The 17,824-nt window shown below is 37.8% G+C and overlaps 1 protein-coding gene across 7 annotated transcripts in view; it reads right to left on the reverse strand.

Annotated features, from left to right (window-relative positions):
* Window positions 1–17,824, reverse strand: part of MARCHF1 (membrane associated ring-CH-type finger 1) — an 891,585-nt gene that overhangs the window by 393,219 nt on the left and 480,542 nt on the right. The window contains exon 1 of one of the 7 annotated variants that reach the window (XM_078445639.2): window positions 2,582–2,662. The exons of 5 other annotated variants lie outside the window; for them this stretch is intronic. In XM_078445639.2, the coding sequence (XP_078301765.1) occupies window positions 2,582–2,594 (13 nt within the window). In that variant the 5' untranslated portion in view covers window positions 2,595–2,662. Of the gene's footprint in view, window positions 1–2,581; window positions 2,663–17,824 lie in introns of those variants that run through there. One more of the 7 variants, XM_078445642.2, reaches the window with a different exon arrangement.

Below are 17,824 nucleotides of genomic sequence, written 5' to 3' on the forward strand. Positions count from 1 at the left end.
TTGGGATTGCACTGAATGTGTAGATTGCTTTGGGTGCTATCGACATTTTAACATATCTGTTCTTCCAATACATGAGCATGGAATGTTTTTCCATTTCTTTGTGTCTTCTTCAATTTCTTTCAAAAGCTTTCTATAGTTTTCAGCATACAAAAATGTTACCTCTTTGATTAGGTTATTCCTAGGTATTTTATGCTTCCTGGTGCAATTGTAAATGGGACTGATTCCTTGATATCTCTTTCTGTTGTTGCATTATTGGTGTATAGAAATGCAACCGGTTTCTGTACATTGATTTTATATCCTGTGACTTTGCTTAATTCATGGATCAGTTCTAGGAGTTTTTTGGTGGAGTCTTTTGGGTTTTCCATGTACAGTATCATCATCTGTGAAAAGTGAAAGTTTGACTTTTTCTTTGGCACTCTGGATGCCTTTTATTTCATTTTGTTGTCTGACTGCTGAGGATAGGACCTCCAACACTATGTTAAACAGCTGTGGTGAGAGTGGACATCCCTGTTGTGTTCCTGATCTCAGGGGAAAAGCTCTCAGTTTTTCCCCATTAAGGATATTAGCTGTAGGCCTTTCATATATGGCTTTTATGATGTTAAAGTATGTTCCTTCTATCACAACTTTCTTGAGGGTTTTTATTAAGAAAGGATGTTGTATTTTGTCAAATGCTCTTTCTACATCTATTGACAGAATCATATGGTTCTTATTCTTCTATTAATGTGATGTATCACATTGATTGATTTGTGAATTTTGAACCAGTCCCTGTAGCCCAGGAATGAATCCCACTTGATCATGGTGAATAATTTTTTTTAATATACCATTGAGAATTTTTTCATCCACGTCCATCAGGGATATTGGCCTGTAATTCTCCTTTTTAGTGGGGTCTTTGGCTTGGAAATCAAGATAATTCTGACTTCATAGAATGAGTCTGGAAGCTTTCCTTCCACTTGTATTTTTTGGAACAGCTTGAGAAGAACAGATATTAACTCTTCTTTAAATGTTTGGTAGAATTCCCCTGAGAAGCCATCTGGCCCAGGACTCTTACTTGTTGGGAGATTTTTGATAACTGCTTCAACTTATTTGCTGGTTATAGGTCTGTACAAATTTTCTATTTCTTCCCTTTTGAGTTTTGGTAGTGTGTGGGTGTCTAGGAATTTATCCATTTCTTCCAGACTGTCATGTTTGTTGGCATATAATTTTTCATGGTATTCTCTAATAACTGTTTGTATTTCTTTGGTTTCGGTTGTGATCTCTCCTCTTTTATTTGTGATTTAATATATTTGGGTCCCTCTCTTTTCTTTTTGAGAAGTCTAGTTAGGAGTTTATCAATTTTGTTTACTCTTTCAAAAAAACCAGCTCTTAGATTCACTGACCTGCTCCACTGTTGTGTTTTTTTTTTTTTATTCTATATTGTTTATTTCTGCCCTAATCTTTATTATTTATCTTCTTCTGCTGGATTTGAGCTTTCTTTGCTGCTGCCTCCCTAGTTCCTTTAGTTGTAAAGTTAGGTTATGTAAAAATTAGAGTATTTCAGATGACTCTCTTCTAGGCCCAGGTGAGCAATATTTTCAGGAAGGGCTATGTAGTAAATATTATAGGCTTTGTGGGCCACACAATCTCTTTTACAATAAATCAACTTTGTTGTTTTAGCAGAAAGCAGCCATAAATGTTATACAAACAATGTATTCCAATAAAACTATTTGCAAAATTAGACACAGGGCAGGATCTGGCACATAGGCCATCATTTGCCAAACTCAGATCCATGCCAGCAAATGAACTAAACCCAGACAGTACACAATTTCCAATGGCCTTGACATTTTGTCAATGGTATGTTCTTTTCCATGTGTATTGCATTTTATTCTTATGATATAACATCTCAGATATTATAAATTTTACAAAATTTCCCAAATAGTAATCTTTAAAAGTGCCTGCTGAAAAGTCTCACCTACAAGACCGAGTTTGAGTAAATAATAATAAGTTTTTTGGTCCTATGCTCAAGACTTCCGGTTTGCAATAAGGTATCAGTCTTTAACAGAAAATTAAATACAAAATAACATGAAAAAATATTAGTAATAGTAGACTTATGTAAGGTATTTATTCTGCATTATTACTGAGAGGAATGTCTTTTCTCCTTGTTTCCTGTTTCCATGCAGAGAATGCTTTTAAAGTAATCTCTACTCCCAATGTGGGGCTTGAACTCACAACCCCAAGATCAAGAGTCATCCATTTAAAGAATTTTTAATTAGAGACTTGAGGTTTGTCCCTCTCTTTTCGTCACTTCTCTTCAGAAGATGGGAGTAAATGAATAATCTGTTTGGTGGCTTTGGGAGAAATTGCACACATACAGTTTGGCACCTTCTGGATCTGATTTCTTTCCCAGAACACAGAAGCACATTTTCTGTTTGCTCTCTGCTCTGCAATAAGCTTTCTTTTTGAGAAGTCTGGCTAGGAGTTTATCAATTTTGTTTACTCTTTTAGGTTTTTTTTACTCTTTCAGGTTTTCCCTGTCATGGGGAGGCATGTGACTGAGACAGGTGGGAAGTCAGTGCTACTGAGGATAAAGGTCTAGGAAGCCTACCATGTCCATACATCTGAGCCAGGTCATCTAATGATCCATCTCTGATCAGTGATTACAGCACTTGGATATCCCCTGTATTGTATCAGTCAGGAATACCTTTGGCTACAAGTGAAAAAAAGAAAGAAGAGAATGTGTTAGGACTATATTATGTTCTGCCAAAATTCATATGCTGAAGTTCTAACATCTAGTACTTCAGAATGTGACTGTGTTAGGAGAAAGGGCTTTAAAAAGGTCATTAGGTAAAGTGAGATCATGCAGGTGGGCCCTAATCCAATATGATTGGCTTCCATGTAAGAAGAGGAAATTTGGACACACACAAACACAGTGTGGAAAACCAGTGTGAAGACATAGTGAAGATGGCCGTCATAAGCCAAGGAGAGAGGCCTCAGAAGAAACCATCCCTGTTAACACCTCACCATCAGAATTCTAGCCTCCAGAGTTGTGAGAAAGTAAAGTATGTCGTTTAAACCGCCCAAAGTATGTGGTACTTTGTTATGGCAGCCTTAGAAAACTAATAGGGTGGTCCAAGTAAGACAGATATTTCTTCTCTTAGGAAAAAAATCCTTAGTCTACAGCTGATAGACTGGCATCATGAAGTCTTCAGGAATGCAGATTCTTTCCATGTTTCAAATCCAGCCATGGCATCTGCATTCCAGCCAAGAGAAAGAAAAACAAATGGGAGAGGAACCTGGGCTTCCTTCTCATGAGGACGTTTCTGCTTACAAACCGTAGGCAGAACTTAGACACACGGTAACTCCTAGTTGTTGAGAGGGACAATGTGGTCAATATTTAGGAAATCATGTGCCCAGCTAAAAACTCAAGGTTCTCTTATTTAAGGAGAAGAGAATAGATACTGACACACAAGAAATTATCTCTCATCTGAGTCTGAACCAAGGAAAAGACGAACAAAGTGTTATATAATTACATCCTAACTAGCGAGCAACTTTTAAATGTAGGTTTATTCAGAGTAATGTATGGAATGGGGGAAGAAGAGGCATTTGGGATTGCTTTCAAAGACAGACAGGAGTGGAAAAAAGACATTTGCATATAAGAATCCTTAAAACCCACAAGAGCTAGCTTCTGAAGCGGTTTTAAGCATGGCTAATTTGATTGTTTTGATCATTTTTCTGGTTATTACCATTCTTTAGCTTCAACTCAATTATGTAGTTATCCACATTGATCATTAAGACAGCTAACATTTATTGTTCTTGTCTGCTATAGTGGAATAAGCAAAACAGAACAAAATATTCACATGGCCTGTCAATGTAACAATAGCATTTTCAAAATTGGCTAGTGGCCCTAACCCTAGTCTAAATCCATGGAAACCAAAATGTAATGCTGCAGGAATAAGAAAAAATTATTTAGGAAGTCACTATAGGTAATGCCATATGAAATAAAGCATGTAATACTTTGACAAATATTTTGACAGTTATAAAGAACTATGTAAATTAAAAGATACATTATTATAAAGCAAGTAACTCATATTTATTGTTTTAATGTTTATTTTTGAGAGACAGAGTGAGAGCAAGAGCAGGGGAGGGGCAGAGAGAGAGGGAGACAGAGGATCCAAAGGGGGCTCTGTGCTGACAGCAGACAGCCCCATGTGGGGCTCGAACTCACAAACTGCGACATCATGACCTGAGCCAGTTGAGCTTAACTGACTGAGCCACCCAGGTGTCCCCACTCATAATTTAAAACAAGTCACAGACAGGCTTTCCTAGATAAATGATGCATCATGAATGTTAAAATGCTCTAGTATAATTTGCAATCAAATGTAAGATTTCTTTGTGGAACACAGTCTGTTGATAATAGTATACAGATTTTTCAGACATTTAAAGATTAAAGCCTTATTTTTTTTGTTTTAATTACAAAGTTAAAATAAAAGATGGAAGTAGAGAACTTGATGTTAGCTTCTCTCTCTTTGATAACTATAGGGTTCTTCATTAAATTTTTTGTGTCCCCAAAGAGAGATGTGTCGCTACTTTAATTTGTGATAAAAATAAACTACACTAGCCTTTACTCAGAGTATACCCTTCTTTAGGACCCTATCATATAAATATTAAGCATTTTCAATGCTATATTCTAATGTCTAGAACCTTCTTTCTTTATGAAGGACATTGCCTATTTTCCCTACAAATGAGTCTTGCAATCTCACCCTCTTGGTGGAATCTTAAATTTCTCATGGGCAGGGGCCAGGGAATTCCCCTTACCCCAGTCTACAATTTGCACTATAAACTAGGGTATTTGACCTGTGCAACTTGCTAATCAATGTCTAGCATGCTTTTGATAAAGATGAAGATAATCAAGGAGAAACTAAGCTCTACCTTGTAATGGCCACACTTGCATTAGACAAGTGAAACTGTCATAACACCAATTCTGCTTCCTGGACACTGGTGCTCCTGTGTCCTTCCCTCTGACATCACTTACTGCCACTTATTGCTTTTTTAATTTTATAATTTAGCTTTTTAAATATTTTTAATTTTTTTAACATTTATTTTTGAGAGACAGAGGGAGCGAGCGAGAGAGAGAGCGAGCACATGCGTGAGCAGGAGAAGGAGAGGGGAAGACCCAGAAAGGGGGAGACAGAAGATCCAAGGCAGGATCTGCACAGTGAGCATAGAGCAGATGCACAGGAACCATGAGATCATGACCTGAGCTGAAATCAAGAGTCTGATTCTTAACCAACTGAGCCACCCAGATGCCTCTTACTATCACTTATTTTTATAATCACCACAGTCTAAGTGCATGAACTCAGCATATCCTGAGCACCAGTAACTGTTAATTGATTAGAATTTTGCCTTTCAGTCTTCCTGATTATACGTTTTTTTAACATTTGCACAGCAGGTGATGGCAGGCTATTAAAGCAGACAAGAGTAACATGAGGGACTGGCTGCACAGTGATCTCCATTCTTCAACTTGTTGTGTATTCATAGAAATAAATAATATTTGTATGGTTATTATTCAAGTTTTACATAATTTACATAGTGTGTAGAAGAATTTTCATTCTCTTTCCATTTAGGAGAGAAAAGACAGGAAAACTTATGAAAAGGTCAATTTAAAAGTAACTTTTTACAGGTTCCTCTAAAATGTTAACTATCTAATTCTCTTTTGTTTTATAGACATTCTAATCAAATCCTAAGTAAAATATCATTTCATGAAAGTAATAATTTTTTCACAATAAATATAATTATGAAAACCTTTTGGAAAAAAAAAGACTTTTCCCAAGTAATTCTTCCCTGCTCTAAGCTAAGGGTTTATAAGCAGAAAGAAACTGCTTGACTTTTACAAGTGTTTTCAGAAAGCAATGTATATGAGAGCACTGGGTGTTGTATGGAAACCAATTTGACAATAAATTTCATATATTAAAAAAAAAAAGAAAGCAATGCATATGAGAGAAGATGAATACCTATAAGTAGTCATAAAACTTTAATTCTCTTCATACATACTATTAAATGCATACATACAATAAAACTGTCAGTTATAAGAAGAAATATTTACAAAAATACACTTGTTACAGTATGGAATTTAAAACATGCCTATTTTCCCAAAATCAGACAAAAAAAAAAGTGAAAAGAACAAGAGTATATGGTTTTATGGTGGTTAAAATTAAATTCAGGGGAAAAATGAGCTTTGTATCTTATTAGGAGTACATTTCAAGCAGATGATAAATATTTATATAAAAATCACTCATATTAAGTCACTGAGAATACCTAAAAATACTCTCCAAATCAGAAATTTTATAGATACAATATTTTTAGTAATATAATAAAAATAGAAACTTATAATGCATTTAAAAGACTTTTTCTTAAAGACATTTTTGGTTGAAAAGAAAGCTTAAAAATACAATTTTTTAAAATAAAATTATGATATTCAAACAAATAAAAGGAATATAAGGAAAGTGATCAGACTATATTTACAGGCAAATTTATTTTTTTAAGTTTTTGTTTTAAACATAAAAGAATGAATATAGTTTCAAAAAGCTAGCAACAAATCTTAAAAAAAAAGATTAAAGATTGAAAGCAAAATAAATGAGCTTTAAAAAGAGAAATAATACTTTATTTTTATTTATTTTATTTTTTTAGTGTTTATTTATTTTTGAGAGAGAGACACAGCATGAGTGGGGGAGGGTTAAGAGAGAGAGAGAGACACAGAATCTGAAGCAAGCTCCAGGCTAAGAGCTGTCAGAACAAAGCCCAACGTGGGGCTTGAACCCACGAACCATGAGATCATGAGCTGAGCCAAAGTCAGACGCTTAACCAACTGAGCCACCCAGGTGCCTCAATACTTTATTATTTTTAGAAGAAAAACAACACAAGTAAAATTGATAAATCAGAAAGTTTTTTTAATATCAGAATTAAATATGCACCATTTGGAAAATACAATAAAAATATCAAATACTTCCAATTACTTTATAAATATAAGCAATAAAAATACCAGTGCTGTTTATTTCGTTGAGAGACTGGTAAGTTTCTAAAGTTTATTTGGAAAACTAGTAAGAATATCTAAAATCCTTGGGGAGAATAAAAGAATAATGAGTGAAGCTCCTATAGAATACCAGTTCTCCTTCACTGCTTCTGGCATTTTTGTCTCCTGTGTAAGTGTCCACCATTAACTAGGGACTGACTATATACTAGGTATTATAGTGAGTCTTTCAGGTACTATTGCATAATGTGTGTGTTGAGTAGTTGGAGGCAGTGTGTTTTAGGAAGAGCATGTCTGGGACAAAGTGAGGCAGGGAGAATAGTCAAAATACGGATAGAGAGAGGCAGGGGCATTACAAAACAAAGGGAGGTTTTGGTATATTTTATGATCATAGTAAAGGAATGCATTAGAGGGAGGAGGGTATTTAAACAGGTACTTGCTTTGTTTTATTTAAAGAACAGAAAGTATCTTTTGCTCTAATGTTTAGATTATGAGAGGGCAAGACTGGAAGGGTGTATAGAGAAAAGAAAAAATAAATTAAGAAAATTCATAGGTAGTTTTGACCAAAAAAAAAAAAAAAGGAACAGATGCTTCCTTGATATGATGTGATGAAAATGGAGCCTTATCACTGTGCTCTTCCTCCCTTAAACCCATAACTTCAGTTTAATATGAAAAAATGTCAGGAAAAATTATAGTAGAGGAGCATCCTACCTCAAAATTGTCAAGGTCATCTAAAAGGAAAGCTTGAAAAACTGTAACTACCAAGAGAATCCTAAGGAGACATGACAACCAAATGTAATGTGGTATCCTGAATGAGATCCTGGAACAGAAAAAGGACATCAGATAAAAAAAAAAAAAAAAGAAAGAAAGAAATCTGAATAAACTATGGACTTCAGTTAATAATAATGTATCAATAAAGGTTCATTAATTACCATAAGTTTACCATATTAATATGATTTTATAATTTTATCTTAGAGCATGGGGGGAGGGGAGGGGAGAGGAAGGGAGGGGAGGGGAGGGGGGAGAGGGAGAGAGAGAGAGAGAGAGAGAGAGAGAGAGAGAGAGAGAGAATCCCAAGCAGGCTCCATGCTCAGTGAAGAGTCTGACATGGGACTTGATCCCACGACCCTGGGATCAGGGCCCAAGCTGAAATCAAGAGGCGGACACTCAACTGACTGAGCCACCATATAATAAGATTGCGTACCCCATGTAATAAAATTTTAATAACAAGGGAAACTACCTGTACTATCTGCTCAGTTTTTCTATAAATCTGTAACTGTTCTAAAAATAAAGTCTATTAATAAAAAATACATAGTTTATTGAACCATATTTATTAAAATTAGGGATTACTTTTAAAACAATCTAACATATGAGACCCCTAAATAGTCAATTGGTAGAATTAGTTAGTGCTGGCCTAGGTCGGAGAGACCTTTACTTAATTTCCTAATTGGTCAGTAGTTTGATCCAAAAACCTTCTGCTTTAAAAACCTGGGCATAGAGTATTTAATTTTAGTACCCCACTGGGTGGGTTATAAAGTATGTTAATTAATTGTCTTACCACTAAACTCTGTAAGAAGCTGAGTTGAATCTGTCGCAAACTGCCTCAGAAAGGCCATGGAGCTCAGAACTCAGAGCATGACTAAACACGCCAGGATCAGGCAAAATTATACACATCTCTGGCAAACATGTAATTATGATCTAAACCAGGGAAGGAAGAAAGCAGAATTCACTTTTTTAAATTTAGTGTGGGTTTCCCACAGCCTTTCAAAAATGAGCCCCCATAAAGTGTTCCAGGCCCTAGTGCATTTGTTTCAGAGCCAGTGACCTTCTCTAACGTACCCCTAGACACCAAGGTAAGGAAAACTGGCACCAAAGTTGGGAGTTATCCCACTCTAGCACAATAGAGGTCATTTAAGAATCATGACAGGCCAGAATCTGAGATAAGACTGGCAGCAGGTGCACAGGTTGTGAGGCCATGAGAGCAGAGAACAAGTAAGAGAAAGTAAGAGAAAAGGAAGTTCTGAAGATATGGTCCAAATGGCCAGAAATATGCTCACTTTTTTCATGATGGTCCCACAAGTCACAGAAATTATCTTACTAGGCTCAGATACTAAGTGGGTTAAATTCTCTATGGCACTATCAGACAAGTCATGCTATAGCATTATTTCTTTTTATAGGCTGTATTTTACAAAGAAATTTTTGGTTCACAGCAAAATTGACCAGAAAGTACAGATTCCTCACATACTCCCTGCCCCCTGCCCCATGCACACCCTCCCTCCTCTACTATCAGTCCCCCACCAGAGGGGTACCTTCCTTACAACTGATGAACCTACACTGACTCATGCTGTGTGTCACTCTTGTGACTCTTGTCAAGAGTTCATTCTTGGTGTTGTACATTCTGTATTTTGACAAACGTATGATGTCATGTACTCACCACTACACCATCATATAAAATAGTTTCACTGCCTTAAAAATCCTCTGTGCTTCACTAATTCCTCCATTCCATCCTTCCCTGATAACCCCTGCAACCAGTGATCCTTTCATAGGTCTCTACAGTTTTGCCTATACAAGATATCCTTTCGTTGGAATCATACACGTAGACTTCTCAGATTGGCCTCTTTCACTTAGTAGTATGCATTTGAATTTCTTCCATGTCTTTTCATGGTTTGGATGTATCACAGTTTACCCGTGAAGGGCATCCTGGTTGCTTCCAAGCTTTGGCAATTCTGAATAAAGTTGCTATAAATATACGTGTGCAGCTTTTTGTGTGGACAATGTCTTCACGTTCCTTGGGTAAATACCAAGGCACACATTCCTGGGTCATATGTTAAGAGTATGTTTAGTTTTATAAGAAACTGCCAGACTGTTTTCCAAAATGGCTGTACCATCTTGCATCCCCACAGTCATGAATGAGAGTTTTACATCCTCCACAGTATTTGATATTGTCAGTGTAGGTACTGTCAGGATTTTGGCCATTTTGACAGATGCATAGTGGTATTTTGTTAATTTGCAACTTATGATGTTGAAAATCTTTTCATATAATTATTTGCCATCTTTATATCTTTTTTTGGTGGGATATCTTTGGCTCATTTTTAAACCAGGTCATTTATTTTCTTATGGTAGAGTTTCAAGAGTTCTTTGTATATTTTATATATAAGAGTTTTGTTAGGTATGTCATTTGCAAATACTTTATCCGCATCTGTGGATTCTCTTACCATTCTCTTGACTGTGTTATATTTTTTATGGTATGTATTCTACAAGAACACAAGGTTAGGTGAAGAAATATATGAAGACACCTGCAATTAACTTGAAGAGTGTTAGGAAAGTGGGGGGGGGGCAAAGGTGAGATGGTTGTGGAAATTAGGCATGTTTGATTTGGGGGCGGTGGTATGCAAATAAAAATTAAGTGATGGGAAAAAATTATATCTTCAGAATTGGACTTTATTTCATAATTATGGATGATTTTGTCCATTAAAATGCTTGTAACATTTTCCTCTGTCTGGCAATAAAAAGCTTATATCTAAAAGTCAATTTACTATTTATTTATTTAGTGTTTATTTTTGCTAGTCTGTGGATTGACTGAGAATTGATTGATTACAAATCAGCAGTGATGAACAAAAGGTACATGCATTATCCATTCAAGATAAGCTCTGTGAGAAAAATAAAATACTTTCTGCAGCAATTTATATTTTTCCCATCAGTGTGGAATTTACGTATGGATGTCTGTTAACAATTTGGTCGGAATAAATACTCTTCTCCTGTAGTATGGATCTGTGAGAAATTCATTTGTTTCTGAATTGAGTTTGTTTTTTAATTTTTTTTTTCCTATAGGAAGATATGCTGTTGCAAGGTCATAAACATTTCTAAAGCAAAAGGCTGTAGGGAGCCAAAACATAAAAGACTCTTAAAAAACTGAGAACAATCTGAGGGTTGATGGGTGGTGGGAGGGAGGAGAGGGTGGGTAATGGGCATCGAGGAGGGTATTTGTTGGAATGAGCACTGGGTGCTGTATGGAAACCAATTTGATAATAAATTTCATATTTAAAAAAAAGAAATTATATTGACACATGATCTATGAGATGATGTTAATTTCTTCTTAAAATCATGAGCAGAAATCCAGGGTATTATCAATGACTTACAAATGCTATCATGAATTTGTTTTCATTTGAAAAGCAAATGTCAAAACATTTTTCATTTGCTCGAAATCTGTTGTGAAAATACTGAAGAAAGAGGTTAGCACTGGCCAGAGTTGGTGAGACAGGAGAAAAAGTCCTTCAAGAAAGGTAAGGGTAACAACAAAATATGAAAGTGATACAAATAAATAATTCACAAAAAGGAAGTAAAATATGAAATATCTAAAATATTTTACCAAAGAATAGAAGTTAACCAAAAGATCAATATTCTATCTATACAACTGGGAAGGATATAAAAATGGCAACATCTTGAATTAGAAAGTTTATGTGTATGGATCCCGGGAGGGAAGACGGCGGCGTAGGAGGACGCTGGGCTCACCGCGCGTCCTGTTGATCACTTAGATTCCACCTACACCTGCCTAAAGAACCCAGAAAACCGCCAGAGGATTAGCAGAAGGGAGTCTCCGGAGTCAAGCGCAGACTAGAGGCCCACGGAAGAGGGTAGGAAGGGCGGCGAGGCGGTGCGCGCTCCACGGACTGGCGGGAGGGAGCCGGGGCGGAGGGGCGGCTCGCCGGCCAACCGGAGCCCCCGAGTCTGGCTGGCAAAAGCGGAGGGGCCAGACGGACTGTGTTCCGACAGCAAGCGCGACTTAGCGTCTGGGAGGTCATAAGTTAACAGCTCTGCTCAGAAAGCGGGAAGGCTGGAGGACAAAGGGAGGGAGAGCTGCTGAGCCCCCGGACGGCAGAGCTCAGTTTGGTGGGGAACAAAGGCACTCGCAAGCGCCATCTCCCCCCCTCCCATCCCCCAGCCAAAATCCCAAAGAGAACCAGTTCCTGCCAGGGAACTTGCTCGCTCCGCACAAACACCCAACTCTGTGCTTCTGCGGAACCAAACTTCCGGCCGTGGATCTGACTCCCTCCCGCTGCCACAGGGCCCCTCCTGAAGTGGATCACCTAAGGAGAAGCGAGCTAAGCCTGCCCCTCCCGCCCCCGTGCACCTTGCCTACCCACCCCAGCTAATACGCCAGATCCCCAGCATCACAAGCCTGGCAGTGTGCAAGTAGCCCAGATGGGCCACGCCACCCCACAGTGAATCCCGCCCCTAGGAGAGGGGAAGAGAAGGCACACACCAGTGTGACTGTGGCCCCAGCGGTGGGCTGGGGGCAGACATCAGGTCGGACTGCGGCCCCGCCCACCAACTCCACCAACCACAGCACAGGGGAAGTGCCCTGCAGGTCCTCACCACGCCAGGGACTATCCAAAATGACCAAACGGAAGAACCCCCCTCTGAAGAATCTCCAGGAAATAACAACAGCTAATGAACTGATCAAAAAGGATTTAAATAATATAACAGAAAGTGAATTTAGAATAATAGTCATAAAATTAATCGCTGGGCTTGAAAACAGTATAGAGGACAGCAGAGAATCTCTTGCCACAGAGATCAAGGGACTAAGGAACAGTCACAAGGAGCTGAAAAGCGCTTTAAACGAAATGCAAAACAAAATGGAAACGACGACAGCTCGGATTGAAGAGGCAGAGGAGAGAATAGGTGAATTAGAAGATAAAGTTATGGAAAAAGAGGAAGCTGAGAGAAAGAGAGATAAAAAAATCCAGGAGTATGAGGGGAAAATTAGAGAACTAAGTGATACACTAAAAAGAAATAATATACGCATAATTGCTATCCCAGAGGAGGAAGAGAGAGGGAAAGATGCTGAAGGGGTACTTGAAGAAATTATAGCTGAGAACTTCCCTGAACTGGGGAAGGAAAAAGGCATTGAAATCCAAGAGGCACAGAGAACTCCCTTCAGACGTAACTTGAATCGATCTTCTGCACAACATATCATAGTGAAACTGGCAAAATACAAGGATAAAGAGAAAATTCTGAAAGCAGCAAGGGATAAACGTGCCCTCACATATAAAGGGAGACCTATAAGACTCGTGACTGATCTCTCCTTTGAAACTTGGCAGGCCAGAAAGGCTTGGCACGATATCTTCAGTGTGCTAAACAGAAAAAATATGCAGCCGAGAATCCTTTATCCAGCAAGTCTGTCATTTAGAATAGAAGGAGAGATAAAGGTCTTCCCAAACAAACAAAAACTGAAGGAATTTGTCACCACGAAACCAGCCCTACAAGAGATCCTAAGGGGGATCCTGTGAGACAAAGTACCAGAGACATCACTACAAGCATCAAACATACAGACATCACAATGACTCTAAACCCATATCTTTCTATAATAACACTGAATGTAAATGGATTAAATGCGCCAACCAAAAGACATAGGGTATCAGAATGGATAAAAAAACAAGACCCATCTATTTGCTGTCTACAAGAGACTCATTTTAGATCTGAGGACACCTTTAGATTGAGAGTGAGGGGATGGAGAACTATTTATCATGCTACTGGAAACCAAAAGAAAGCTGGAGTAGCCATACTTATATCAGACAAACTAGACTTTAAATTAAAGGCTGTAACAAGAGATGAAGAAGGGAATTATATAATAATTACAGGGTCTATCCATCAGGAAGAGCTAACAATTATAAATGTCTATGCGCCGAATACCGGAGCCCCCAGATATATAAAACAATTACTCATAAACATAAGCAACCTCATTGATAAGAATGTGGTCATTGCAGGGGACTTTAACACCCCACTTACAGAAATGGATAGATCATCTAGACACACAGTCAATAAAGAAACAAGGGCCCTGAATGATACATTGGATCAGATGGACTTGACAGATATATTTAGAACTCTGCATCCCAAAGCAACAGAATATACTTTCTTCTCGAGTGCACATGGAACATTCTCCAAGATAGATCACATACTGGGTCACAAAACAGCCCTTCATAAGTTTACAAGAATTGAAATTATACCATGCATACTTTCAGACCACAATGCTATGAAGCTTGAAATCAACCACAGGAAAAAGTCTGGAAAACCTCCAAAAGCATGGAGGTTAAAGAACACCCTACTAAAGAATGAGTGGGTCAACCAGGCAATTAGAGAAGAAATTAAAACATATATGGAAACAAACAAAAATGAAAATACAACAATCCAAACGCTTTGGGATGCAGCGAAGGCAGTCCTGAGAGGAAAATACATTGCAATCCAGGCCTATCTCAAGAAACAAGAAAAATCCCAAATACAAAATCTAACAGCACACCTAAAGGAAATAGAAGCAGAACAGCAAAGACAGCCTAAACCCAGCAGAAGAAGAGAAATAATAAAGATCAGAGCAGAAATAAACAATATAGAATCTAAAAAAACTGTAGAGCAGATCAACGAAACCAAGAGTTGGTTTTTTGAAAAAATAAACAAAATTGACAAACCTCTAGCCAGGCTTCTCAAAAAGAAAAGGGAGATGACCCAAATAGATAAAATCATGAATGAAAATGGAATGATTACAACCAATCCCTCAGAGATACAAACAATTATCAGGGAATACTATGAAAAATTATATGCCAACAAATTGGACAACCTGGAAGAAATGGACAAATTCCTAAACACCCACACTTTTCCAAAACTCAATCAGGAGGAAATAGAAAGCTTGAACAGACCCATAACCAGCGAAGAAATTGAATTGGTTATCAAAAATCTCCCAACAAATAAGAGTCCAGGACCAGATGGCTTCCCAGGGGAGTTCTACCAGACGTTTAAAGCAGAGATAATACCTATCCTTCTCAAGCTATTCCAAGAAATAGACAGGGAAGGAAAACTTCCAGACTCATTCTATGAAGCCAGTATTACTTTGATTCCTAAACCAGACAGAGACCCAGTAAAAAAAAGAGAACTACAGGCCAATATCCCTGATGAATATGGATGCAAAAATTCTCAATAAGATACTAGCAAATCGAATTCAACAGCATATAAAAAGAATTATTCACCATGATCAAGTGGGATTCATTCCTGGGATGCAGGGCTGGTTCAACATTCGCAAATCGATCAACGTGATACATCACATTAACAAAAAAAAAGAGAAGAACCATATGATCCTGTCAATCGATGCAGAAAAGGCCTTTGACAAAATCCAGCACCCTTTCTTAATAAAAACCCTTGAGAAAGTCGGGATAGAAGGAACATACTTAAAGATCATAAAGGCCATTTATGAAAAGCCCACAGCTAACATCATCCTCAATGGGGAAAAACAGAGAGCTTTTTCCCTGAGTTCAGGAACACGACAGGGATGTCCACTCTCACCGCTGTTGTTTAACATAGTGCTGGAAGTTCTAGCATCAGCAATCAGACAACAAAAGGAAATCAAAGGCATCACAATTGGCAAAGATGAAGTCAAGCTTTCGCTTTTTGCAGATGACATATTATACATGGAAAATCCGATAGACTCCACCAAAAGTCTGCTAGAACTGATACATGAATTCATCAAAGTTGCAGGATACAAAATCAATGTACAGAAATCAGTTGCATTCTTATACACTAACAATGAAGCAACAGAAAGACAAATAAAGAAACTGATCCCATTCACAATTGCACCAAGAAGCATAAAATACCTAGGAATAAATCTAACCAAAGACGTAAAAGATCTGTATGCTGAAAACTATAGAAAGCTTATGCAGGTAATTGAAGAAGATATAAAGAAATGGAAAGACATTCCCTGCTCATGGATTGGAAGAATAAATATTGTCAAAATGTCAATACTACCCAAAGCTATCTACACATTCAATGCAATCCCAATCAAAATTGCACCAGCATTCTTCTCGAAACTAGAACAAGCAATCCTAAAATTCATATGGAACCACAAAAGGCCCCGAATAGCCAAAGTAATTTTGAAGAAGAAGACCAAAGCAGGAGGCATCACAATCCCAGACTTTAGCCTCTACTACAAAGCTGTCATCATCAAGACAGCATGGTATTGGCATAAAAACAGACACATAGACCAATGGAATAGAATAGAAACCCCAGAACTAGACCCACAAACGTATGGCCAACTCATCTTTGACAAAGCAGGAAGGAACATCCAATGGAAAAAAGACAGTCTCTTTAACAAATGGTGCTGGGAGAACTGGACAGCAACATGCAGAAGGTTGAAACTAGACCACTTTCTCACACCATTCACAAAAATAAACTCAAAATGGATAAAGGACCTGAATGTGAGACAGGAAACCATCAAAACCTTAGAGGAGAAAGCAGGAAAAGACCTCTCTGACCTCAGCCGTAGCAATCTCTTACTCGGCACATCCCCAAAGGCAAGGGAATTAAAAGCAAAAGTGAATTACTGGGACCTTATGAAGATAAAAAGCTTCTGCACAGCAAAGGAAACAACCAACAAAACTAAAAGGCAACCAATGGAATGGGAAAAGATATTTGCAAATGACATATCGGACAAAGGGCTAGTATCCAAAATCTATAAAGAGCTCATCAAACTCCACACCCGAAAAACAAATAACCCAGTGAAGAAATGGGCAGAAAACATGAATAGACACTTCTCTAAAGAAGACACACGGATGGCCAACAGGCACATGAAAAGATGTTCAACGTCGCTCCTTATCAGGGAAATACAAATCAAAACCACACTCAGATATCACCCCACGCCAGTCAGAGTGGCCAAAATGAAGAAATCAGGAGACTATAGATGCTGGAGAGGATGTGGAGAAACAGGAACCCTCTTGCACTGTTGGTGGGAATGCAAATTGGTGCAGCCGCTCTGGAAAGCAGTGTGGAGGTTCCTCAGAAAATTAAAAATAGACCTACCCTATGACCCAGCAATAGCACTGCTAGGAATTTATCCAAGGGATACAGGAGTACTGATGCATAGGGGCACTTGTACCCCAATGTTTATAGCAGCACTCTCAACAATAGCCAAATTATGGAAAGAGCCTAAATGTCCATCAACTGATGAATGGATAAAGAAATTGTGGTTTATATACACAATGGAATACTACGTGGCAATGAGAAAAAATGAAATATGGCCTTTTGTAGCAACGTGGATGGAACTGGAGAGTGTGGTGCTAAGTGAAATAAGCCATACAGAGAAAGACAGATACCATATGGTTTCACTCTTATGTGGATCCTGAGAAACTTAAAAGAAACCCATGGGGGAGGGGAAGGAAAAAAAAAAAAAAAAAAAAAAGAGGTTAGAGTGGGAGAGAGCCAAAGCATAAGAGACTGTTAAAAACTGAGAACAAACTGAGGGTTGATGGGGGGTGGGAGGGAGGGCAGGGTGGGTGATGGGTATTGAGGAGGGCACCTTTTGGGATGAGCACTGGGTGTTGTATGGAAACCAATTTGACAGTAAATTTCATATATCAAAAAATAAAAAATAAAAAAAAATAAAAATAAAAATAACTATCCCCCCCCTCCCCAAATATAGAAAGCTGGCATTGTTTAAATTATAGCAAATCTTTTAAATATCTGGTATGATTTGAAAAAATATAGCTGGAGTCTCCTATGTACTTTTGTATTCAATCATCACACATCATGTACCCTCTGGAAAACTCCACTGCATACTTATCAGAGAAAGGACAAATAAAATACTAGTTACATTGTAAAAAAAAAAAAAAAAAAAAAAGAAAGAAAGTTTATGTGTATGTATCTTTCTCTGTATTTTACTTTATTTTACCTACTTTTGTATCATGAATGGAAATTACTTATAATTAGAAATAAACAGGTTGATTTTTTTCAATTTTAAAGATACATTTTAAATGACTCCCATGTTTCCTATTAGTACACCCA

The sequence above is a fragment of the Panthera onca genome, chromosome B1 (assembly GCF_046562875.1).
Source record: "Panthera onca isolate mPanOnc1 chromosome B1, mPanOnc1 haplotype 2, whole genome shotgun sequence".
In the NCBI taxonomy this organism is placed as follows: Eukaryota; Metazoa; Chordata; class Mammalia; order Carnivora; family Felidae; genus Panthera; species Panthera onca.